Source organism: Myotis nattereri (genome assembly GCF_964212035.1).
Source record: "Myotis nattereri genome assembly, chromosome: 1".
Taxonomy (NCBI): Eukaryota; Metazoa; Chordata; class Mammalia; order Chiroptera; family Vespertilionidae; genus Myotis; species Myotis nattereri.
In genome coordinates this window covers 58,369,516-58,395,341 of record NC_138075.1, presented here as the reverse complement: position 1 = coordinate 58,395,341, position 25,826 = coordinate 58,369,516, and the positions used below count along the sequence as shown (strand labels likewise).

General features: G+C 40.3%; 1 protein-coding gene across 1 annotated transcript in view; it reads right to left on the bottom strand.

Annotated features, from left to right (window-relative positions):
- The window catches only part of DMXL2 (Dmx like 2), a 155,397-nt gene that overhangs the window by 120,639 nt on the left and 8,932 nt on the right, over positions 1-25,826 (bottom strand). The window contains exon 2 of the mRNA XM_081109000.1: positions 2,315-2,440. Within this exon, the coding sequence (XP_080965126.1) occupies positions 2,315-2,440 (126 nt within the window). The remainder of the gene's footprint in view (positions 1-2,314; positions 2,441-25,826) is intronic.

The window sequence follows — 25,826 nt, the reverse complement described above, 5'->3', positions numbered from 1 at the left end:
AGTAATTTTAATTGTTATTAATATCTAACAATCTTTCCAAGAAAAAGCTTTTCATCCAGAATGGTGGGGGGAAGCTATGTAAAATGCCTGGCTGAGGTAATACTTAGGCAAAAAGTGTTATGAATCATCACATTCAACTTGTCAATGAATGATTACAGCTGGCTAACACAAGGTCATAAATGTGAAAGTTATCACAAGGACTGGGAATAAAGGAAATAAAAGAGGAGGGAAATAAAAGATAATACATCAAAGATGTCACAATTTTGCCTTCTTTACTTTCAACCAGTAAGGCCCTGGCCAGTGTGGCTTAACGCATCATCCTGCACACTGAAAGGATGCAGGTTCAATTCCTGGTCAGGACACATACCTAGGTTGCCATTCGATCTGCAGTTGGGGCACATATGGGAAGCAACCGATCGATGTCTCTCTCTCTCTCTCTCTCTCTCTCTCTCTCTCTCTCTCTCCACCCCCCCCTTCTCTCCCTTCCTCTCTCTAAAATCAATGAACATATCCTCAGGTGAGGATTTTTTTTAAAAGGCTATCAACCAGGTAAGTAAAAGAAGAAACATAACCAGGGGTGGGCAAACTTTTAGACTCGAGGGCCACAATGGGTTCTTAAACTGGACCGGAGGGCCGGAACTAAAGCATGGATGGAGTGTTTGTGTGAACTAATATAAATTCAAAGTAAACATCATTACATAAAAGGATACAGTCTTTTTTTTTTTTAGTTTTATTCATTTCAAATGGGCCAGATCTGGCCCGCGGGCCGTAGTTTGCCCACGGCTGTTATAGACACCGAAGTCATATATTTTTTTTTAAAAAAAATTTTGCTCCCAGAGAATATGTTCATTGTGATTATCCACCAGCACATACATAATTTACTAAAATTTATCTCTGACAATTATCATACATCTCTAGGCAGGTTTAAAGCTACCTTGCTTGGCCTAGGGCAGTGGTTGGCAAACTGTGGCTCTTTGGCCCCTTGAGTGTGACTCTTCCACAAAATATCACGTGCGGGCGCGCATGTACAGTGCGACTGAAATTTCGTGGCCCATGCGCAGAAGTGGGTATTTTGTGGAAGAGCCACACTCAAGGGGCCAAAGAGCCGCATGTGGCTCGTGAGCCGCAGTTTGCTAACCACTAGCCTAGGGAAATGAGCAATAAAAGATTAATGGAAGAATCTGACACTCTCAGTGTTCCCTAAGAAGTAAACAATGGTTGCTTAAGAAAAACCATGAGAAAAGAATCAGAAAAACAACAAACAAGTATCAGAACACACCAGGAAATTCAGTGTTTCAATTCTAGGTCAATTATGTCACTGGATTGTCATATTATGGTACATTTACATAAATTTAAAGCTTGATACAAGCAGCAGGGAAGAACAGTAGAAGTTGTAGAATAATTTATTTGGCATAAACTTACATGATTACTATTTATCACCATCACCATGAATACTATGATTTAATATATCTTTGATAAAATTTATTATTACTCAGTAAAGAACAATTTCTAAAATACTAAGACTGTTTAAATTATTACTATTACAAGAAAAATCTCATTTTCATATTCTTGTAGAGTAATTCAATCCTGCTACACAATATTGGCCTTACTGAATTGCTAGAATATACAATATGGTATATTTACTTTACATATAACCAAAATTTGAGTACATTATGCTTGAAATTTTAGAGGAGGGATACACATGATGAAATTTAAGCCCTCTTTTTTAAAGTGTAAAGGAAAGAACTTTAAGATTCTTCATTCACCAAATAAACTTTCATTAAAGTAATTGAAACTTGAATTGTGGGGTAATTTCCTCCAATAAAGAAGGTATTTCATTTAAGTAAAAAGAATAATAATAATAATAATAATAATAGAAACTTTATAAAGTACCTTTATATGAAAAATACTATATTAGACACTAACAATTTGCTAAATTTCTTGATAAAAATTTAATGTTATTATCATTTGGGAGAGATAAGGGCTGCTAGGTAGAAAAAAGTTTACTTCCCTGCTATTGGCTTAATAGCTGCTAGAATTATTAACTGACAGAATATCAGTACATACAGGACTGTGAAGCCCACAGATATTTCAAGATAGAATACACCAGCAGAATAATTAATTATCACATCATCAGCTTAATGGCGCTTTACAATTTGTATACAACCTATCACTTCATCCACTCCTTTCAATAGCCACCTGAGCAAGGTATATTAATAGGAAATTGTAGGTAAGCCTTGTATAAAAGGATAAGAATATTTTGAGATTGTTAAATATATTAAGAGATATTTAATAAAGTAATTAAATCCCTTACTCTTCCATGTTGGTTAGAACACTCCACGCAGCTGACTTGGATGTTTCCATGCTTAGCACCAGGAATGATCTGCACACATTCAAAGTCACTTGCCAAAATAACAATGTCACAGCCTGATCCATATGCCTAAAAAAAAAGTTTTACAATATGTAACATATGTAACTTCTGAATTATTATAATAGTTAGCTTAGATTTTGTTGCTATTGAAATGTATACTCTGACACATTTTTAAAAAATAATTAATGTAAGAATATCAATTTCCAAATAACACTAAAATTCACATAAAACAAATGGGGTAATGGCACCCCACACATTATCATTAAACAACTGCTACTAACAACAACAAAACGAAGTGTTCTTTCAGTTCTTAAACACTGTCCTGCAGGTCATAAGTCATTCTGCTCAGAGCTTCTCTCCAAAAGTTATCTCAGTAAACCCTAAAGAATAAAACCTCCATCTGAAAGTAATAAAGCATTTAAGGTTGCAGTTGTGCTGTCAGGGTTCAAACCAGGCTTGAGAAAAATAGAAATCAGATGCATTTTCCAATACAATTCCACATGGCTTAAAGAGCTAGTTAAATAGACATGAACCCCCAAGACAGAATTACATGCACTAAGGCAAACACTACTAAACTTAAACTCATCAACTGCCTAAGTGAATCCGTGAAGCAGCCTGCCTGCCCACTCTCCTCAGCCTTACCGGGCATGAGAAAGATAGGAAACAAACCCAAAGTGGTTTCACCAAAAAAATAAAAAAAAGAAAGAAAAAAAGAAAAAGGTTAAAGAAAATAAACTGATTTGTATAAAATGTTGGCTAATATAACTACATGGTCTGGAAAATACAATATAAGACCAAATTAGGTTCCTGGAAAATTCCCTTGCTCAACATAACTATAATGAATAAAACCACATATTTCTTCCTATTGCCAAACTTCTTGGTGTATGCTATTCCTGTTTTGCAACTTTGTGAATTTTATGATGACATAGGAACAGGCGGTGGGACATTTTTCTTTTTCTTCCAAACTTGCCTTATGACTAAATACTCAAAATAACCTTACCCTTGAACAACATTTCACAATTTCCAAAGTTTTATAGCATTATCTCAGCAAAGTGAATTGATGTAAAGAGCATAGACTTTATCTAGCTTGGAAGTACACACGTAAATTTTTTAATTATGGTTCTGCATTACTGTGTGACCTTAAGCAAGTTACTTAAGCTCTCTGAGCTTTCTTCCTTGTAATAAAATGGAAGAAATAATACTTACCTCTTGGGATAATTGTGAAAATTAAAATAGAAAATCTATTTGCATAGTGCTTGGCATACATCATTCAATTAAGAAACAAACCAGTGTATTAGGGACTAGAACTACAAAACCACAAGATGTGGTCCCAGTGTGTCTAATGGGAAGATGAGCAAGTGAATCACCAATCACAATTAAATAACAAAGTGCCATGACAGAGATATCCACAAAGTACTAGCAGAAAACAGAAAGTCCTCAATAAATGTTATATTACCCTGCTTTAATCTTTGCAACAAATTTGGAAGCTATGTCATTATCATTGTACAAAAATTAAAGTTCATTCATTTGCCCAAGATGACACAGTTAGTAAGTAGAAGATGTTCAAGCTCAGGTCCTTATAATTTTCATGCTCTTTCCCCCAACATTACTTGCTAAAAGAAAGAAATATCCCAGATAATTATTAGTACACTTCTTCTCTAAAGATGGGTCATCCCTAGAAGTGCTACTGTAGACAGATTGGTGCTCACTGCTCAGTCATTAAAAAGGGTGCTTATTCTTCCCTAGATATTCATAATTGCCAGATCTTTTCCAGAGGAGACAGATATGCCATACTCCTTACCTGCAGGGAATCTCGCCATTTTTCTGATCCTACAATAATTCCTAAACCTTGCTGCTTGAAAAGCACCCAGGGAACTTGCTAAACACACAGACTGCTTGGTCACACCCCAAACTTACTAAATCAGAATCTTCATGGATAAAAGAACTTGGCAAATATCTATCGAACTTTAAACACAATGTACTCTTTGATCGAATAAATTCCTAAATTACTCCATAAGCATACTTAGAAAAGTTTGCCAAGAGATATATAGAAGGATATTCACTGCCTCATTATTTATAGCAGCAAAACAAAAACAAAACAAAAACATACCATCCATCAATAGAGAAGTAGTTAAATAAATTATGATATAGCCTGGCACGGAAATATTATGTAGCTACTAAAAGTTTAGAGACCTATGGTCTAAAATGGTCTCAAATCCTTTATCAAACTAGTAATTACCATCATAATGGAACAATTATATCTGGTACTGGTGTCCTGTTGAAATACAGTTAGGCAATGCCTGACTTTTTATATAATATCCATGGTCACAGCTACAATGGAACCCACTCAACTACTGCACACTAGTAGCTTGCAAAAGTACAGAGAAATCGTATTACTATTCTTTACCTTTCTCTAAAACAGTGGTTCTCAACCTTCTGGCCCTTTAAATACAGTTCCTCATGTTGTGACCCAACCATAAAATTATTTTCGTTGCTACTTCATAACTGTAATGTTGCTACTGTTATGAGTCATAATGTAAATATCTGATATTCAGGATGGTCTGAGGCAACCCCTGTGAAAGGGTTGTTCAACCGCCAAAGGGGTCGCGACCCACGGGTTGAGAACCGCTGCTCTAAAAAATCTAAGCCGGTTTTGCTTAGTGGATAGAGCACTGGCCCACAGACTGAAGGGTCTGGGGTTTGATTCCAGTCAAGAGCACATGCCTTGGTTGCAGGCTCGATCCCTGGCCCAGGTCGGGGTGTGTGCGGGAATCAACCAATCAATGTGTCTCTCTTACATCAATGTTTCTCTCCGTTTCTCCCCCTCCCTAAAAATCAGTGGAAAAGTATCCTCAGGCAAGGATTCACACACACACACACACACACACACAAACACACACACACACACACAAAAGAATCTAAGGCACAAGCAGCCATGGAAGAACAGAGAACCATAATCAATCAGTGTGGAATCGCATGCATTCTATAACTGAAGGTTCACAAGATTTTAATTATTTATACAAACATGTGTGTAATGTCTATCTGGTTCCCAACACTGAAAGGTCCATCAGAACAAGGACCAGGTCCTTGTTTAGCACTGTAATCCTAGCACTTAGCACATAAGCAGCCCTCAATAAATATATGTATAACAAATAAATGATTCAAAATCTTCCTAAGGTCTGGCTCCAGAAGCCTAAGTACCTAGAAACTTGGTCAAAGAACATGAAGTTCAGATAGTTGATGTAACCTAATAATTTGGCCAAGTCTATGGCAGTAGCTATAAAAGGAACGATTTTGGCTGATTTTCCAGTCTAACAATTGTCATGAATTTAGATCACCTACCAGAAGGGAATCTACTAAAGCCTTTCTTAATAATTTATCACTTATGCCCAGCCGGCATGGCTCTGTGGCTGAGCATCAACCTATGAACCAGGCGATAAGTGTTCGATTCCCGGTCAGGGCACATGCCCGGGTTGCAGTTTGATTCCCCAGTGTGGGGCCAGCAGGAGGCAGCCGATCAATGACTCGCTCTCATCATTGATGTTTCTCTCTCTCTCTCCCTTCCTCTCTGAAATCAATAAAAATATATTAAAATTATAATTTATCACTTATTGAATACCTATCATGATCAGGCAGTCTGCTAGGGTCTTTATAAACATTATATCCTCACAGGCCCCCCTTTCAAAGATGAAAACAGTGAGGCCCAGAAAGGATAAGTAATTTGCCCAAGTTCCTGGAGTGAGGATTCATTTGCTTCATAATAAAGCCCCTACTCTTTCCATTGCCACATCCCACTTGTATTCCATTGCCTCTGTCTTATTAGTGCTAAAAGGTCCATGTTCATCTTTGTGATCCCAAGATATTTACCACATCGCCCTTCCCCCGAGTAAGCAGTCAGTAAATACCAATAGCTGTGAAGGTTTATACAAAATATGTAATTACTCAAGAGGTTACCATTGTCTCAATTTTAGTCAAAAGCAAATTTGTTCTATCCTTCTTTTTCAGAATTCAGTTCAACCAAAGGAAGACTCACTAGTGCAGGAGGAAAAGGGTGCTCACTGAGACTATAAGCGAATACTAAAATAACCTCAGAGAGTATGGTATGTGGGCTCCTTTGTAGTAGGTAAGTGAAATATATCTGTCTTAGCTGAGTATAAACTACTCCACATGTGGGAGACAGACCACAGGATCATTACAGGGAAGCAGAAAAAAGGGCACCAACCAAGCCTTTTCTGGAGCAAATGGAGTCCCTTAACCAGGCTGTACTCCTTTGTGTTCCTGGGAGGATTGTCCCTGTGCCATTGCACCATATAACAGTGTCTTGCACTGATAACAGTACTGACCTATAAAATATTTTACCTCAAAATTAAGGAGGTTTGGCCCAAACACAGATAAGGCCCAAGGAAAGAGAGTCAGAAAAACACCATTCCTTCCATTCATGTGGGAGGACTTCTATTATAGAAGGACTGAGCTGTCCTTATAAAGAATTAATAAGTAGCTAACAATAACTCATAACTAAGTGATGTGATAATCCTGTAGTCCGAGTTCAAAAGTCAAAGAGGGTGCTTTAAAACTATAAACCTCACTTGTTTTAGCCTTATTTTTGGAGACCAAATCCATCCAATTAGGAAAGAGAAAGTTATCTTTTATTTTTCCAATGATTTTTAGAGAGAGTAGGAGAGGTAAAGACAGAGAAAAACATTGATGTGAGAGAAACACATCAATTAGTTGCCTCCTGCATGAGCCCCCACCAGGGCCCAGGCAGGGCAGGAGCCTACAACTAAGGTATGTGTGCTTGACCAGAATCAAACCCAAGACCCTTTCATCCACAGGCCGATGTTCTATCCACTGAGCCAAATCAGCAGGGCGAGTTATCTTTACTGTAAGCATTGAAACTAAGAGTTTTCAACCTCGAGTGTAATGGGTATATCATAGGAGGTCTCTGAACTCCTGGAAATTATATGTATGGTTTTTTTGTGTTGTTGTTTTTTTTTAAAGAGGCCCCACATTCTTTATTTTCAAACTAGTGGCCTAGTGCACGAAATTTGTGCACGGGGTGGGGGGTGTCCCTCAGCCCGGCCTGCACCCTCTCCAATCTGGGATCCCTCTCGCAATCCGGGACTGCTGGCTCCTAACTGCTCACCTGCCTGCCTGCCTGCCTGATTGGCCCTAACCACTCTGCCTCCTGGCCTGCTCACCCCCAACTGCCCCCCCACCAGCCTGATCACCCCCAACTGCCCACCTGCCAGCCTGCTCGCCCCCACCTGCCCTCCCTGTCAAACTGCTTGCTCCCAACTGCCCTCCCCGCCGGCCTGATCACCCCCAACTGACCCCCACTGATGGCCAGCTCACCCTCAACTGCCCCCCCTGCCAGCCTGATCACTCCCAACAAGCCCCCCCCCGACCGGCCTCCTGGCCACGCCCCCCAGCGGGGACCCTCACCCTGATGGTGGCGTGGCTAGCCTGGGTGAGGGGCTGAGGGACATTTGCAGGCCCCTCCCTGGGCGGCCGGCCCAAGCGACCCAAGCCTCCTGCATGCTCAGGCCAGCTCCATGGCCGCTGCCCACAAGCCCCCTCCTTCAGCAGCCGGCCCAGGCAGGCAGGAAGCTTGGCTTCCTCTGTCCCTGGGGGCGACCCAAGCCTCCCGTTCACTCTGGCTATCTACGTGGCCACCGCCCACAGGCCCTTTCTTTAGCGGCCGGCCCAGATGGGTGGGAAGCTTGGCTTCCTCCATCGCTGGGGGCGACCCAAGCCTCCCACCCACTCTGGTTGTCTCCATGGCTGCTGCCATCTTTGTCCCATTAATTTGCATATTCCCTCCTGATTGGCTGTGGGGTGTTGCAGAGGTACAATCAATTTACATATTTGTCTATTATTAGTATAGATATGTTTTTCTTGATTTCAGAAAGGAAGAGAAAGGGGGAGAAAGATAGATACATCAATGATGAGAGAACCATTGATCGGCTGCCTCCTACACGCCCCTTACTGGGGATTGGGCCTGAAATCCAGGCATGTGCCCGGACCAGGAATCCAACTGTGATTTCCTGGTTCATAGATTGATGCTCAACCACTGAGGCATGCTTGCCGGGCCTGGAAATTAAAATCACATGAATATACTGTTTTCCCTGGGTCCACAGATCTCATTAGTTTGTCTAGTTTGTCTAAAAGAATCTCTTCCTTAGATAAAGTGTGTCATATTTTCCCACAGTAATTATACAGGAGCTAAAAACTTGAGTATTTATTACTGAGATTCTTTTCTGTTGTTAGTTATGACATCCAAAACTTTGTTAGAGTAGCCTTGCCAGTTAGTTGAGTCTGAAAAACAAAGTAACCCCCTTCTTTTAACTCATTAAAATGTTACACTTGGTTAAACAACAGTCTCTATGTACTGATGAGATATTTCCAGGATGTATTATTTCAAATAATGTAAAATAAAATATGTGGTTAAGATCCTATTAAAAATATTTATTTATAGGTGTTTTCTTGCCTGGGAAAAATTCTGCCAAAAAAGACACCAAACAGTCAACAGCAGTTTTCTTTGGAGATCAGGTTACTAGGAATACCTGTTTTCTAGATCGCACTTTTCTGAAATGTTTTAATTTTATACAATATGTATGGTAATATTTTTGCACTCAGTAAAACACTCAAGACATGCATTTACTGTTTAAAAAATGTTACACTTCGTTAAAAAAATTAAAAACTGTATCTTCTAAAGTCACTTGGCTGGTGTGGCTCAGTGGTTGATTGTTGACCACTAAACAGGAGGTTACTGGTTTGATTCCCAGTCAAGGCACATGCCAGGGTTTCAGGCTCAATCACCAGTAGAGGGCGTGCAGGAGGCAGCCTATTGATGATTCTCTCTCAGCGATGTTTCTATCTTGCACTCTCTCTCCCTTACTCTATCTCTATAAAAAAAAATCAATAAAACATATTTTTAAAAATGCTTTCTAATGTCATAAAGTACTCTGAATTAACATACTATCATTATCTTAATAAAGATATTGTTGCCTTCTCCAGAGTGTTAATGTCATTTGAACAACGATTAAGTGTATCCAGATAAGCATAACACACTCATTGTCTTCTCTAACTTCAGTTTTACATATAATTGCCTTGACTACATTACTTTCAGAAAAGCAAACAACTAATACTCATATTCTACAAATACTGTACTAATTTATCAAATTTCCTTCAAGTCTTAAATTAAAATGTAAAGAAATAAAATATTTTTTTAAATCTCACAGAAGCATGAATTTTCCTATGAGAATACAGAATACAAATAGATTAATTATATTGGCATTTTCTAAGGGAGTAGCTGGATGCTTTAACATCCTGGCAGCTATAAAATCAGATTTTGAGATCATTGACAGCCACTGCCAGATGTGTCTAAATTTAAAAGAAAAAGCACTGATGGATCAAAAGATATTAAGTATGTTGAAAGGTCTGTCCACTTTAACAAGGTGTAGTCTTACCAAAAATACTCTACTCCAAAGAGTGTTACTGTTGCCCTAACCGGTTTGGCTCAGTGGATAGAGCGTTGATCTGCAGACTCAAAGGTCCCAAGTTCAATTCCAGTCAAGGGCATGTACGTAGGTTGCGGGCACATCCCCAGTAGGAGGTGTGCAGGAGGCAGCTGATTGATGTTTCTCTCTCATCGATGCTTCTAACTCTCTGTCCCTCTCCTTTCCTCTCTGTAAAAAATCAATAAAATATATATATATATATATATATAGGAGAGAGAGAGAGAGAGAGAGAGAGAGTGTGTGTTACTGTTAAAACTCACTGGGAGTTTTTAATTCATGAAAGTATATTCATACTTCTACATGTTGAGGACACATGTGTTAAGACTTAGAAAAATAATTACTAGAAAGAGGTATTTATTGAAAGCCTACTGGGTAACAGGTACAATACTATGCATTTCAAGACAGCAATAATCTTAGAAGTTGGTTATTAATCCCATTTTAATGCAAGGAAATGAAAGTTTGTATGATTTAATCAAAGTCCTAAGTCATAAGGTAAATATATGCTGAGGTCCAAATACAGATTTCTTTATACTTAGTGACCATCTCAAATAGTTTGTTTTCTATTGTTCAAATTTTTTTCTTATTGGTTAATTACATAAATTCATTTAACTTTTTCATTTCTGCTGTGATCTTGGCTCTATTCACAAACAAAAATCTAAAGAGAAGACTGGGTTATCTTGAGAAAATACTCGTAAGAGGCCAATGCTGACCCATGAAAAATCCTACAACCAAGAAAACAAAAAAGGACAGATTAACAAACTTTCCCCCACCCAAAAAAATCCTTTCCCTTTCTTCATTTTAGTCATCTAATTAAAATTCTAACTGCTTATGATGCTCTCAGAATTAAAAATTAACTTCTAAAATGAATAGGTTTCCCTATTAAGCTAGAACTTTCATATATTACTTATCCATTAAAGCCATCTACAAGCTAAATTAACCATTTTAAATGTTTAATTTTAATGTTTTCAGTAACAATATTTTCTTTTTTTAGAGAAAATAACACATGTACTAAGTTTACAAACAAAATAGAAAAATTAGGCCACCTTCTTAGCTTTGACTACCTCTCCTCATTCCCAAGGAGCAATCACTTAAAAGTTACCTATGAATTCTTCCTAAACTGTTTAGTGTACACACAAGTGTATCTATGTATTAATTTTTTTGTAAAATAAAGGGATTACACTATACAAAAGTCTGTAACTTTTCCCCACTTACTAGTAACTAGCAATATATCTTGAAAATTTTCCGTATCAGCAAAGAAGGAATGACTTCATTCTTTTTTTTTTTAATGTATTTTTTATTGACTTCAGAGAGGAAGGAAAAGGGAGCGAGAGATAGAACATCAATGATGAGAGAGAATCATTGATTGACTGCCTCCTCCACACCTCTCATCAGGGATTGAGCCCGCCACTCAGGCATGTGCCCTGACCAGGAATCAAACCAGAACCACTGAGGCACACCGTCCAAGCTCATTCTTCTTAATTATTGCATAGTATTCCATTGTGTGGCTTTGTTGTCATTAATTTAGGCTGTTTCCAGTCTTTTACCATTGAAGCAAAAATAATGCTTCAATGTATAAAATATATTATGTATAAAATATATGATGCATATATGTACAAATATACTCATAGGATAAGTTCTAAGACATAATTTGCTGGGTCAGTGATTAAAATTTAATAACAACTGCACGCCCTAACCGGTTTGGCTCAGTGGATAGAGCGTCAGCCTGCGGACTCAAGGGTCCCGGGTTCAATTCTGGTCAAGGGCACGTACCTTGGTTGCAGGCACATATCCAGTGGGGCGTGTGCAGGAGGCAGCTGATCGATGTTTCTTTCTCATCAATGTTTCTGACTCTCTATCCCTATCCCTTCCTCTCTGTAAAAAACCAATAAAATATATTTAAAAATAAATAAATAAATAAAATAAAATTTAATAACAACTGCAAACTAGCCTCTAAAAATATCATACTTCTCAGGTGTATAAAAGTACCTACTTCTCCACTTCTCACTAAACCTGATCATTATCAAATGTTTTAATCTTTCCAACCAACAAACCCTGACAGAGCTGTTTTAATTTGTATTTTTATTAAGAGGAATGTTGAGCATCTTTTCATATATTTATCAGCCATTTGTATGTATTTCTCTGCAAACTGCTTATTCAAGTTATTGGTCCATTTTTAACTGAGCCTTTAGTCTTGTTGTTTTAAATGATTTACAAAAGCTCTTTACAGAACTCACCCTTTGTCATATATAGCTAGCAAGCTTCTACACATGAAGTCAAACCCTTACCATTATCAACTATTGCCCATCACTACCATCTCCCCCCCCACCAAAAAAAAAAAAACAAATAAGCCTCCTTTCATTTAGATATGTCCATACTACAGTTAGAAAAGGGGGGAGAGGGTAGTAGCTGAGTAAGTAGCTCTTCTTTCCACATGACTAAGGACACACTTTACTGAAATGATTCATTCTAACAGCCTAAAGTCCATTCAAGAATGCTAAATGAGCAAAATAAATAAATGAGAAACTAAATAGTATTCAAAAAGCTTAGAGCAAAAAAATTAACCTAAGTTAACAGGTGGAGCAATGTCAGAAATAATCTTATAATGACTACTTGTGTGGTAACCAAGGGGACTGTTCCTTTTAGAATACAAATCAAATTAGGACTTGCAAAATTAACAGACTAATGTAGAAAAAAGCAAAACTTTTGTGAGTGGTATGCTGAGTAAAACATAAGCCAAAACAAAAATATGTGGCCATAGAAAAATAGAAGAAATTTTAAGAAAGTATTATCTGTTTGTGATTAAGTAGTAAGAGACAAAATAATTTTTTTAATTTCTTCCTAAAAACCCCAAAAAAGTAAATGATCTTAAAAAAAGGAGAACTTTCTTTAAAACTAAAACTATATTTTAAAAAAACCTATTTTAACATTAGTTAAAAACTAGCCAATATGGATAACTTATTAACAAAATGGAGATATAAAAAATTCTAAATACTAAGATTTAAAAAGCACAAAGCCAACTACAGTCCAGACTAAACCTATTTCTGTACCCCTGAACAAAACATGTTTTAATTTATTCATGCTAGTATCATCTGAAAGAAAAATGAGACCTTGTAAAGAGAAATATGTAATATTAATTAATTTGTTCTAATTAATCATTACAAAACCAGCTCCATGTCCAGCTGGCTGGCTTGCAGTCTCACTAAAAGGCAGGTCTAGAAGTAGAAACCAAAAATCACCTCTCTTATGAATATGTTATGTCAGTGCTAAGAATAAACCATTCAAAGTATTAATTATCAAAAATTTCTACAGGAGTCCTAGCTGGTTTGGCTCAGGGGATAGAGTCAACCTGAGGACTGAAGGGTCCCAGGTTCGATTCCTGGTCAAGGGCATGTACCTCAGTTGCAGGCTATTCTCCAGTCCTGTTCAGGGCAGGTGTGAGAAGGCAGCCAATCAATGTATCTCTCTCACATCGATGTTTCTCTCTCTGTCGCTCCCTCTCCTTTCCACTCTCTCTAAAATTCAATCATAGTAATACTGGTCAAAATAAGCCCCGTGGACTGACTAGCATGTATAAAAATCTAGAGTCACCTTTCAGCCTCTAATTTGTTCTCTAAAGCTTAGAGTATATAACAATTTGCCTCACAGAGAATCTACCTACACTAATAAAAGGTAATATGCAAATTAACTGTCACTCCACGACAAAGATGGTGGCACCGGCCAGAGCCATGGAGCCAGCTGGAGCGGGACACGTGGCTTCCTTTGGGCGGGACGCTTGACTTCCTTTGGGTGGGAGGATTGGCTTCCTTCATCACTGGGGCAACGAAGGAAGCCAAGCCTCCCGCAAGCCCCGGCCGGCCGCTGAGGGCCAGCCTCTGGGCAGCGGCCACAGAGCGGGAAGAGCAGCAGGAAGCAGCTCTGGCCCCGAGTGAAGGCAGAAGGCAGTGACAAGAGCAAAGGCCCGGGTTCCGGAGGGAAGCCAGTGCCAGCAGCCAGGGGAAGGAAGGCCTATATACATAATCGAAAGAGAATTCCTGAGAATCTAGAGTTGCTGACACCAACTATAATAATGGGCAAACCATAATCTCTATAGATGTTTCCTTCACCAGTCAAATAAAAGATTGTGACTAGATCAATCCAAAGACCTTTCAACTTTTAAGCTGTAACTATTAAGTTTGCACAAATTTGCTTCAAAAAGTCTTGATAAAAGATTAAATAATCCCATGTACACAACTTCATGTAGAGCTCAACTTAGTATTTTTTATCTTGTGACTCTTTCCTCTACTCACAGCTGACAGGAGGCAAGGATGGTCCAGGAAAATGGCCAGCAGAAAAGATGAGCTATGCCAATCAAAGTCCACTCTGGGAAATTTAAACCAAAACACCTAGAGTTAGCAGGAAGAGTTGAGCTGAAAAGACATACATGTTCAGGGATAGGTAGCCATTAAAAGCCATGTGCAATTTGAAATTGAAACCATCAGTTTAAAAAACGAATGAATCACATATCAAAAAACAAGAATGAGCTCATGAGAAAACAAGTATATAAAATCCCCAAGAAAAGGCAGTCTTGATTCTACCAGCTTTTTAGTTCCAATCACTCTGAAGCCCAATTGCCCTTCCTTGATGGTGCATCATGTATCCTGAAATAAACCTTGTTTTTAACTTTAGTTCATTTGTCCCTTGCCCTGACTAGAACCATAACTAGAACAAAGATTGGGGATATTCAGAGCAGGGCTCAAAGTAAATGCAGAACTGGCCATGATATTAGAGTAGGGAATGCAATGAGGATGCAAGGATGGAAAGCTAGCAAAACAGGATATATAATACAGATACAGGTACTAAAGCAGTCATATGTGATCCCTTGGAACCCAGAATACATACCTAGATAGAGTAATGCTTTTGAGCACTGAATAGCCAAATGTAGTTTTTTCAGCCTTAAATAAAGAATAGCAAAAAGCAATGAGCAAGAGAGTATGGTGCACCTGTCACTCTCATACACTCTTGAGTATAAAACTATATGGCTTTTCTGTAAAACAACTTGGCAATATGAATTAAGAGACTATAAAGAGCTTTAAGTACTTTGATTCATTAAGTCTATTTCTAGGGCCCTAGGCTAAGAAAACATTCAGACATGCAGACAAATGTTACAACTAATACTAAAATGATTATTGCAGCCTTTTAAAAATAATTTTAAAAATGGGAACCACCTAAACATCTCATTCTAGGAAAATTGTGCTTTATCATATCAAGTATACTGTCCCTCTTACTGACAGACCTTTCCTGGAAAAACTGCTCCCACCCAGTCCTTTTGAAAGAACAGTCCTTCCGAAAGGCAGACCACATGACTAACACCCACTGAAGAAAATTTCAAAGGCCAACAATTTCATACCAAAAACACTTGACTCCAAAGACCAAGAATTTCATATCAAAAACTATAGGATAGCCAGCACAGATGTTGAAATTACCGAAGATATTAAAGTGGCTAGTAAAAAATGCTCAAAGAAGTACATAGGTAAACACTCTCAAATTAGTAATCTAAGCTTCCTTCTTAATCAATTAGAAAAGAAGAGCAAAGCAAATCCAAAGCATGCAAAAAGCAGGAAATCATAAAAATCAGAAAGAAATCAATGAAATTGAATAAATAAATGAAATTGAAAACAAAAACAAGAGAGAATATGAATGAAATAAAAATCTGGTTCTTTGAAAAAAATCAATAAAATGTATAAACTTCTTGCAAGACAAAGAGAAAAGACACAAAATACCAACATAAACAATAAAGGAGGGAACATCAGTACTAATCTTGTGGGCATTAAAAGGATAATAAGGAATGAAATACTACAAACAAATATGACCATAAAATGGATTTAAAAGATTAATTCCTCCAAAACAGAAACTACAAAAACAAACAGAAGATGAAATATATTACCTAAATAGTCCTTTATTAAAAAAATCAAGTTTCTCTCTCTCCCTCTCCCTTCCTCTCTCTCCAGAATCAATAAAAACATATTTAAATTAAAGAGCAATAACAATATAGTAAGTATACAAACCAGTAACATAGTTGATTATCATTTTCAAGTATTATGTACTGTACATAATTGTATGTGTTATACTTTATACAACTGGCAGCACAGATTTGTTTGCACCAGCATCACCATAAATATATAATGTGCTGCACTACAAAGTTAGGACACTACAACATCACTAGACAACAGGAATTTTTCAGCTCCATGATAATCTTATGGGACAACCTTCGTATATGCGATCTGTTGATGCAGCGCATGACAATATTAATCTCATGAGGTCAAAGGGGCAGAGGCAATAGTTGAAGAGATATAAGCTGAAAATTTTCCAGATTTGATGAAATATATCAATTCACAGATTAAAAATCTCAAAAGTCCAAAACAGGACTGAAAAAAGAATATGGCCCTGACCGGTTTGGCCCAGTGGATAGAGCGTCAGCCTTCAGACTCAAGGGTCCCAGGTTTGATTCCGGTCAAGGGCATGTACCTTGGTTGCTGGCACATCCCCAGTGGGGGGTGTGCAGGAGGCAGCTGATCAATGTTTCTCTCTCATCGATGTTTCTAACTCTCTATCCCTCTCCCTTCCTCTCTGTAAAAAAGCAATAAAATATATATTTAAAAAAAAGAAAAGAAAAAGAAAAAAGAATATGCACACCTAGGCATAGCATAGTAAAACTCCAGAAAGACAAAGAAAAAAATCTTAAAAGCAGCTAGATTTAAAAAAAATACAACTTTTAAAGAACAGGCTGGCAACTGACTTCTCAACAGAAACAGTAAAGGCCAGAAGACAGAGGACTCATATCATCAAGGTGCTGAAAAGAAAATACTGCCATCCTCGACTTACAAAGACGTCTTTCAAAAATGAAACAAAATAAAGACATTTTCAGACAAACAAAAGGTGACATTACAACGCCAACACATCCACACCAAAAGAAATTCTAAAGGTTCTCCAGGAAGAAAATGATCCCAAATTGGGTGTGAGCGATGTAGGAAGGGATGAAAACAATTAGTACATATGTAGGTGAATCGAAATAACCATTGTCTGTGTAAAATAATAATGTCTTAAGGGTTTATGAATATAAACAACTTATCACAGGAGGATAGATTATAAGCAGGAAGAGGGTAAAAAACATTGCAAAGGGTTCTTATATTGTCTGCAAGAATATAAAATCTCATCAAACTTTAGTAAATCACATGGTATCTGCAGAATGCAGGTTGTAATTTCTAGGGCAGAAACACACCACTAAATTATATTATGAAAAATAGTGATTTAAAAAATATCTGTATGGTATGAAGATATAAAAGTAGATCCTAAGAATATAAAACTAACATACATAAATGCACATATAGAAAAAATTACTGGAATGAGCTAAGCATTTATCCAGTAAGTTACGAGGGAAACAGCAAAATTAATCTAAATAATATAGAAAGAAGAAAATAATAAATTTAAGAACATAAATTAATAGAAAATAAATGCATAATATAGAGAACAGTCAGAAGTAGGTTATTTTAAAAGATTTATAAAGTTAAACTTCTATTTAAGAAAATGAGAGGCACAAATAAACAAGAGCAGTAATGAGAAAAGAAGCAACACAACAGATGCTGCAGATCTTTAAAAAATAGTAATAAGAGGTTGCTGTGAACAATTTTAAACTAATAAATTTGGATATCTCTGCAAAAGAATAAATTCTTAGAAAAGTAATGACCCAAAATTCATTACAGAAAAAAGTAGAGATAAACATTCTCAAACTGGTAATATAAGCCTCGTCTTTAAGCCCTCGGTCTAATTTACCAAAATGCTAAGAGGGGTTATCTCTGGATTGTGCCATAACAGTGATTTTTATCTTTCTTCTACATTTTCCAAATGATCTACAAGAGCATATGTTACTTTTTAAATTTTAAGGGGACAAAAAGGATTGGAAGAGGGGGGAAAAAAACAGATTGGGAGCCTTGGGTTCTAGTTTTAATTCTGTCACAGGTCTAGCTATGTGACTTTGATTAAACCCTTTAATGCCTAAATATAAAATTCCTTTAGTAGATGTAATTTGTAAAACATTTCATTTCATATACCAATTTAACATAAAGATAGGAATTAATCTTACCACTTCATAAAAAACACACAAATTGTCTTGTTTCTATATACCAACCACATACAAATGGCACTATTAAATACTGCCAGAAAGGGCTCCAGTTCAATTATCCTATAACCAAAATCATCACTTTGATAGATGACCCCAAATTTCACTAGTTTATAGTTTATAACAACACACACCATGTCCTCTTGTACAACAGTGCACATTTAATAGCTGGTTTGCGTAACACAATGCCTAGGCACTCAAATATTTTCTAATAAAGGATAACCAGGAAGTTATGCTAATCAAAATTCTACTGGGAAATGGAAACTTTCCTTTTCACTTTCCTTATATCAACATTGTTTGAATTGTGAGTTTAGAATGCAGATATTACATTAATAATTTTTTAAATATATTTTATTGATTTTTTACAGAGAGGAAGGGAGAGGGATAGTTAGAAACATCAATGAGAGAGAAACATCGATCAGCTGCCTCTTGCACAGCCCCCAATGGGGATATGCCCCCAACCAACGTATATGCCCTTGACTGGAATCGAACCTGGGACCCCTCAGTCTGCAGGCCGACGCTCTATCCACTGAGCCAAACCGGTTAGGGCAACATTAATAATTTTTAATTGATTTTTTTTGAGAGAGAGAGAGAGAGAGAGAGACAGAGAAGAGAAAGATCAATTCTTATATGCACCCTGACTAAGGATCAAACTCACAACCTTGGTAAATGAGAACAATGCTCTAACCAACTGAGCTACCCAGCCAGGGCTTACATTAATAATTTCTTTTTTTTTTTTTTAAATATATTTTATTGATTTTTTACAGAGAGGAAGGGAGAGAGATAGAGAGTTAGAGACATCGATGAGAGAGAAACATCGATCAGCTGCCTCCTGCACATCTCCCACTGGGGATGTGCCCGCAACCCAGGTACATGCCCTTGACCGGAATCGAACCTGGGACCCTTCAGTCCGCAGGCCGACGCTCTATCCACTGAGCCAAACCGGTTTCGGCACATTAATAATTTCTTTTTAAAAAAAGAGTTCTTTAGGGTTTTTGTTCTTTTTTGTTTGTTTGTTTGTTTGTTTGTTTGTTTTTTAAATATATTTTATTGATTTTTTACAGAGAGGAAGGGAGAGGGATAGACAGTCAGAAACATCGATGAGAGAGAAACATCGACCAGCTGCCTCCTGCACATCCCTCACTGGGGATGTGCCCGCAACCCAGGTACATGCCCTTGACCGGAATCGAACCTGGGACCTCCCAGTCCAAAGGCCGACGCTCCATCCACTGAGCCAAACCGGTTTCGGCAGGGTTTTTGTTCTTAAAAGCCAAATTGAACTTTTGATAATCTACACTAATAAAAGACAAACATGCAAATTGACCGTGCCTTCGCTATGCCTTAAGTCACGCCCACCAGCCAATCAGAGCAACTATATGCAAATTAACCCAACCAAGATGGCGGCCAGCAGCCACAGGGCTGGAACAAGAAGGAGGCTTGATTGCCCCTGTAATGGAGGAAGCCAAGCTTCTGCCTGCTGTGGCTGGCTCTAAGCTACACTCAAGGCAACAAAGTTTCAATTATAGAAGGTAAATAAACCCCAGATACCTGTTTTCAGCTGGTCGTGGCCATGGAGCTGGAGCCAGCAGGAGGCTTGGTTGCCCCTGGCAATGGAGGAAGCCAAGTTCCCGCCCACAATGACCGGCTCTGAGCTCCACCAAAGGCTACAACGTTTAATTATATATGGTAAATAAATTCCAGAATAAAAGAAAAAAAGGAGAGGCTGGGAGCTTCCGTGGCTTGCCAGCCTGAAAATGGCCCTCAGCCCCTCACACAGACTGGCCAGGTACCCCAGTGGGGACCCCCCACCCTAAAGGGGGTGTGGCCAGCCTGAAAACAGCCATCAGCCCCTCACCTAGGCTGGCCACACCCTCATGGGGTGAGAGTCCTCACTGCGGGGGGCTTGACCAGTCTGCAAACAGCCATCAGCCCCTCACCCAGGCTGGCCAGGCACCCCAGTGGGGACCCCCACCCTGAAGGGGGTGTGACCAGCCTGCAAAGAGCCATCAGCCCCTCACCCAGGCTGGCCAGGCACCCCAGTGGGGACCCCCACGCTGATCTGGGACACCCTTCAGGGCAAACCAGCTGGCCCCCACCCATGCACCAGGCCTCTATCCTATATAATAAAAGGGTAATATGCAAATTGACCCTAACAGCAGAACAACTGGGAATGACTGGTCACTATGACACACACTGACCACCAGGGGGCAGACGTTCAATGCAGGAGCTGCCCCTGGTGGTCAGTGCACTCCCACAGGAGGAACTCTGCTCAGCCACAAGCCAGGCTGCCGGCTGCCAGTACAGCGGTGGTGGTGGGAGCCTCTCCCACCTCCTCAGCAGCACTAAGGATGTCCGACTGCAGCTTAGGCCTGCTCCCCACTGGCAAGTGGACATCCCCCAAGGGCTGCCAGAGGGATATCTGACTGCCAGCTTGGGCCCGATCCCCTAGGAAGTGGGCCTAAGCCAGCAAGTGGACATCCTCCGAGGGGTCCCAGCCTGCAAGAGGGCATAGGCCAGGCTGAGGGACCACCCCCCCCCCCCGAGTGCACAAATTTTTGTGCACCAGGCCTCTAGTATCTATATAAAAAATTTTCCAGCATAAAATTATTCTAGCCATGTTTGAATGTTCCATAGGTATATTATTAAAATTACTTTCCCAAGAGAATCTTGCTTCTATCCAAGAATACTCCTTTAGCTGACTTTAGTTTACTGCCAAGTGGGAAAGTCATCTCAATCATATCTTTGTCAGGTTCCTCAATTTTCATTTCCAGGCCAAACTCAGCTGATTGTTAAAACATATAACTCTTAAAATACAGAATCACTACACTCTAGGTATTAGGTTAATCTCCAATTTTTTATGCATTAAAGTCTTTCCAAATCATAATTGAGGAAAATTTGATAACTGCTATACCATACAGCCTAGGTGTGTAATAGCCTATACCATCTAGGTTTGTGTAAGTATACTATATGATGTTCACACAATGACGAAATCATTAATGACACATTTCTTAGAATGTCCCTGTTATTAAGTGGCATGTGACTATATTTTAACAGAATCATTTCTAGCTACTGTGTTGAGAATAAACTAGAGAAGGATAAAACCACCATATTCCTGGAGATGATGGTGTTTGGGACCATAGTGGTAGCAGTAAAAGCCCTAGGTGGTTGGCTGAGTGGATAGAGCATCAGCCAGGTCCCAAGTTTGATTCCAGTCAAGAGCACATGCCTGGGTTGTGGGCTCAATCCCCAGGAGGGGGCACACAGGAGGCAGCTGATCAATGATTCTCTCTCATCATTGATGTTTCTCTCTCTCTCTCTCCCTTACCTCTCTGAAATAAATTTAAAAAAATAAAATAAAAAACAGAGTGGTAGCAGCACCAATGATAAGAACTGGTCAGATTCTGGATGTATTTTGCAGGCAGAGCCAAAATAATTTGTCAATATTAGATATTAGTGGCCCAGTGCACAAAATTTGTGCACTGGGTGGGGGGGGTTGTCCCTCAGCCCGGCCTGTGCCCTCTGGCAGTGCGGGACCCCTCGCTCCTTACCGCCCACCTGCTCGCTGCTCCTTAGTGCTGCCACAGAGGCAGGAGAGGCTCCCACCACTGCCACTGCACTCGCCAGCTGTGAGCCCGGCTTCTGGCTGAACGGCACTCCCCCTGTGGGACGCACTGACCACCAGGGGGCAGCTCCTCTGCTGAGCGTCTGCCCACTGGTGGTCAGTGCACATCATAGTGACCGGTCATTCCGCCAGTCATTCTGCCATTCAGTTGATTTGCATATTAGGGTTTTATTATATAGGATAAGGTGAAAATTTTAAAATAGTGAAAAATTCCAAGGGAACTGAAAAAAACTGAAGTAGCCATTTACTGGTTTAGGAAAGGCTGGAGGTGGAGAATGTTATGAGAATGGGGACTCTGAGGTAGTATTAGACATTCAAGAGAGAAATGTCAAAAAAACTGCTGGATATAGAAAAGTGGAATCAGGCTGAGAAGGAGCAATTAAGTAGAGGAAAACCAGGAGAGCTACATGAAGAAAGTATTCCAAAAAGGAGAAATTCTAGTGCAATGCCCTTGAGTAATGAGGGAATAGAGACTAGGGCAGCCGTGGGCAAACTACGGCCCGCGGGCCGGATCCGGCCCGTTTGAAATGAATAAAACTAAAAAAAAAAAAGACCGTACCCTTTTATGTAATGATGTTTACTTTGAATTTATATTAGTTCACACAAACACTCCATCCATGCTTTTGTTCCGGCCCTCCGGTCCAGTTTAAGAACCCATTGTGGCCCTCGAGTCAAAAAGTTTGCCCACCCCTGGACTAGGGATACCAGGATTTCTCACAACTCAGACATTACTTACATTTGGGGATGAATAAATTCTTCATCGGTGGGGGAGCACTGTCTTATGCATTATATGACATTTATCAGGATTTCTGGCCTTTCGCCACTACATGTCAGTTGTCCCTGCCAACTCCGTCAAAATAAAAAATGTCTCCAGAAATTGTCAAGTGTCCCCTTGGAGGCAAAATAACCGTTATATAAATGGAGGAACTGGCCTTTGCTCGAGACACAATCCATCCACATAAAAGGAAGATGCTATGGGTAGAGTACATAATAATTTGAATGTCTTCTTAGTAGATCCTTCTAAGTACAATACAGTCAAGGCCAGATACATGAGGAAGTTGCCAGCATATCACAAAACCAAAGTCACTGTGATACTTTTGTAATGACCTGGTTATTAATTAACTAAAAAGGAAAAGAGAGGAGACTAAATATGATAGGCATACCCAGTGAAGTCTAAATGACCTAAAGAAGGTGCTTGCGAGGCCCTTCCGTGAGCCGGCCACTCCTTCCTCCCCTCTCCTCTCTGTGTGCAGCTCCTAACTCGAAGGGACCCCCACGAGACTCAAAGCCAGGGGAGCACTGGGCAGCTGTACATCGTCCTGGGCTAACCCCCTGAACCTGTCCCCAAGACCCCCTTTCCCTGACTCCCCTGTGAGCTGGCAGCACCCACCTGGGCTCACTTCCTTCCTATACGGTTTCTAGCGGCCAGAGCCGCCCTTCCCGCTCTCCCCTATTGCTGCTTCTGTCTGCGCCTCCACCCCCTTGTTTCGCTGTCCCAGCTTCCATAAGCACCCCTCCTCGTCACCTGGACTCTGCTGTGAGCTCTTTCCTGCACGAAGTCAAGAGCCTAGGCAGGCCAGGCCGCCCGAGGCAGACCCGCTCGGGCCAGGCTCTTTCCAGGAACAACGTGAAGTAACAATGCTCAGACTCTGCCCCCGACTCCAGACCTCTCTGAACTACAGGCCATTGTCTGCTCAGATGAAAACGTCCCTGTCACCCTGTCTGTCCTCAGCCTGGGGGCGCCGAGGCCCTGACACCCACTGGGCTCCGTCCGTGAGCCTTGGCCGACATGTGGCCCACTGGGCGATGGGCCTGGCTGGCCGCCAGCATTCCTTCCCTCGACACCACCTTTCCGTGGGCCCCTGCGAGCCATGCCCCGTGCTGAGGGGTCTGTGTACCTACGTCACCCCATTCCATCGCACAGCACCCCGAAAGAGGATGCTGTGACTTCCTGCACTTTGCAGACAAGGAAACTGAGGCACAAAGAGGGGACTTCGCAGGGCTGTAAACTTGAGTCCTGGAGCCAGCCGGGATCGGAGCCGGGCAGAATCACCACCCCAGGTCCCTGCAGGTGATTCTGATGGATGCCCGGCCACGGCTCCTGGGGGTCCTCTGCCCAGAACTAAGGCTGCCCCCACCCCTGCCCCCAAAATAAATTTTAAGAAAAAGAAGGTGCCTGCTTATCAGTCATACTTGAGAACAGGGCATTGGCCAGATTAGGTGTGTGGACATGGCCACTGCAAGCCTGGGAAGATTTGATATTTAAGCTCCTAAACCAGAGGTGAGGAACCTTTTTTCTGCTAAGGGCCATTTGGATGTTCATAACATCATTCACAAGCCATACAAAATTAATGACTGAAAAAGTAGCCTGCTATATTTGGTCAAACATTTATTAGAGGAGCAGTTGTGTCTACAAAATCATACGAAGGCTGGCTGCTCCTCTCACTCAGCCAGCCTTCCCGTGGTTCTGGATGGTATTCATTTTGTATTTCAGTTGTAGTGGTTGTGCGCGGCAGCAAATTCTCTAATGCCTTGTCAGGGCCAGACCAAACGAGGGCTGGATGTTCCCCATCCCTGTCCTAAACAAGGGGGATTCCCTCTCTTGCTTGTGCTCTTGCTACTCCTGCCTGATTCCTGGCTTGTGGGGCTCTCATGCTCTGCATTCACCCACATGGCTCACGGCCACGTGGACCCCACACACAATGGATTGATAGACTAAAATTAGCATGATGCTGTGCCGGACTCAACTCCAATATGGATTGGAAACTTTGGACACTGGCTTTGTTTCTAGCTCTGCTGGATCCCCAGCTGCACCTTTTCCAGGGCTAGTTTAAGGGAAATGGGACTTTGCAAACCAAGGGATATAACTTCACGCAAATAAAGCTTTCTGCCACATCTCATCCTCCCGTTGGGGCCTCGGAAATTCTTATTCCAGCAGTGCCCCAAGAACCCCACTTCCACTAGCAATGAAGAAATTTCAACCACACAATTCTCCATGAACAATTACTCCTAGGAAAATGTTAGCATTTTACCATATAAGCTAAGTGTATCTTTGAACTGAATCTAAGCCAAAACTTTCATGTTTTTCGGGTCCATGCCAAGCATGTCAAACATGCAGCCCGCCGGCCACAAGTCTGACATGCTTGAAGCCCCTTTGCATAATGCCCACATGGTCTCAGGTTTCCTGGGTTTCTCCTAAAAATCAGAATGAAAATATGGCAATTGGTTTCACATGTTTATATCAAGTCCCAGGGTTACATGAACTATATCTAAGAGAAAGAAAGTACAGTTCATACCACTTGTGTAAGTTGTACCTGCTCCCTCAGTAATAGGTCCTATCCTGTTACATCATGAATTAGGGTTACAGAGCAAAAATATAATGCAAAAGGATTCCACATACTAAAAATGACTGAAAACCCTAAAGCTTCTATAAAAATATTTGGCTTCCAAACTAATTTTAAAAAATAACTCACAGGGTTAGGAAAGCCTTACTAAATCTGAATTACATATTCTCTATTATTATCACTTTTGAAATACTGCTTTGCTTTCGATCATACAAGAAAATTTAATTGGTCAGGCATGACTTCTTTTCCCACTGTGCCACTGTAGCTGTAACCCAACATCCTGTGTCCTTTTTGATAATTAAGCTAGAGGCCCGGTGCACAAATTTGTGCACAGGTGGGGTCCAGTCGGCCAGAGGGAGGGGACACGGGAGGTTGGCCAGCTGGTCCTGCTGCTGATAGGGCCAGTTGGCCGGCCGCAGTGCACGTCATAGTGACCGGTTGTACTAGTTGTTCTGGTCATTTCAGTTGTTCTGGTTGCTTGGATTTTATATACTGTACATAAATACTGAGACTCTGATTTGTTCTAAGAACTTCCCAAGATCCAAGTTAAGATACTGATTATAATTTCTTAAATCATCTTTCAAATATCCCAAATCCTAAGAACAGAAAGTAGAGAGACAACCAAGATGGCAGCATAGGTAAACACCTGAATTTGCTGCTGCGCACAACCACATTAAAACTACAACTAAGAAACAAAACGAATACCATCCAGAACCACGGGAAGGCTGGCTGAGTGGAAATTCTACAACTAGAAGGAAAGAGAAAAGTACACTGAGTCCAGTAAGAGGTACAGAGGTGCGGAAGAGCGGAGGTA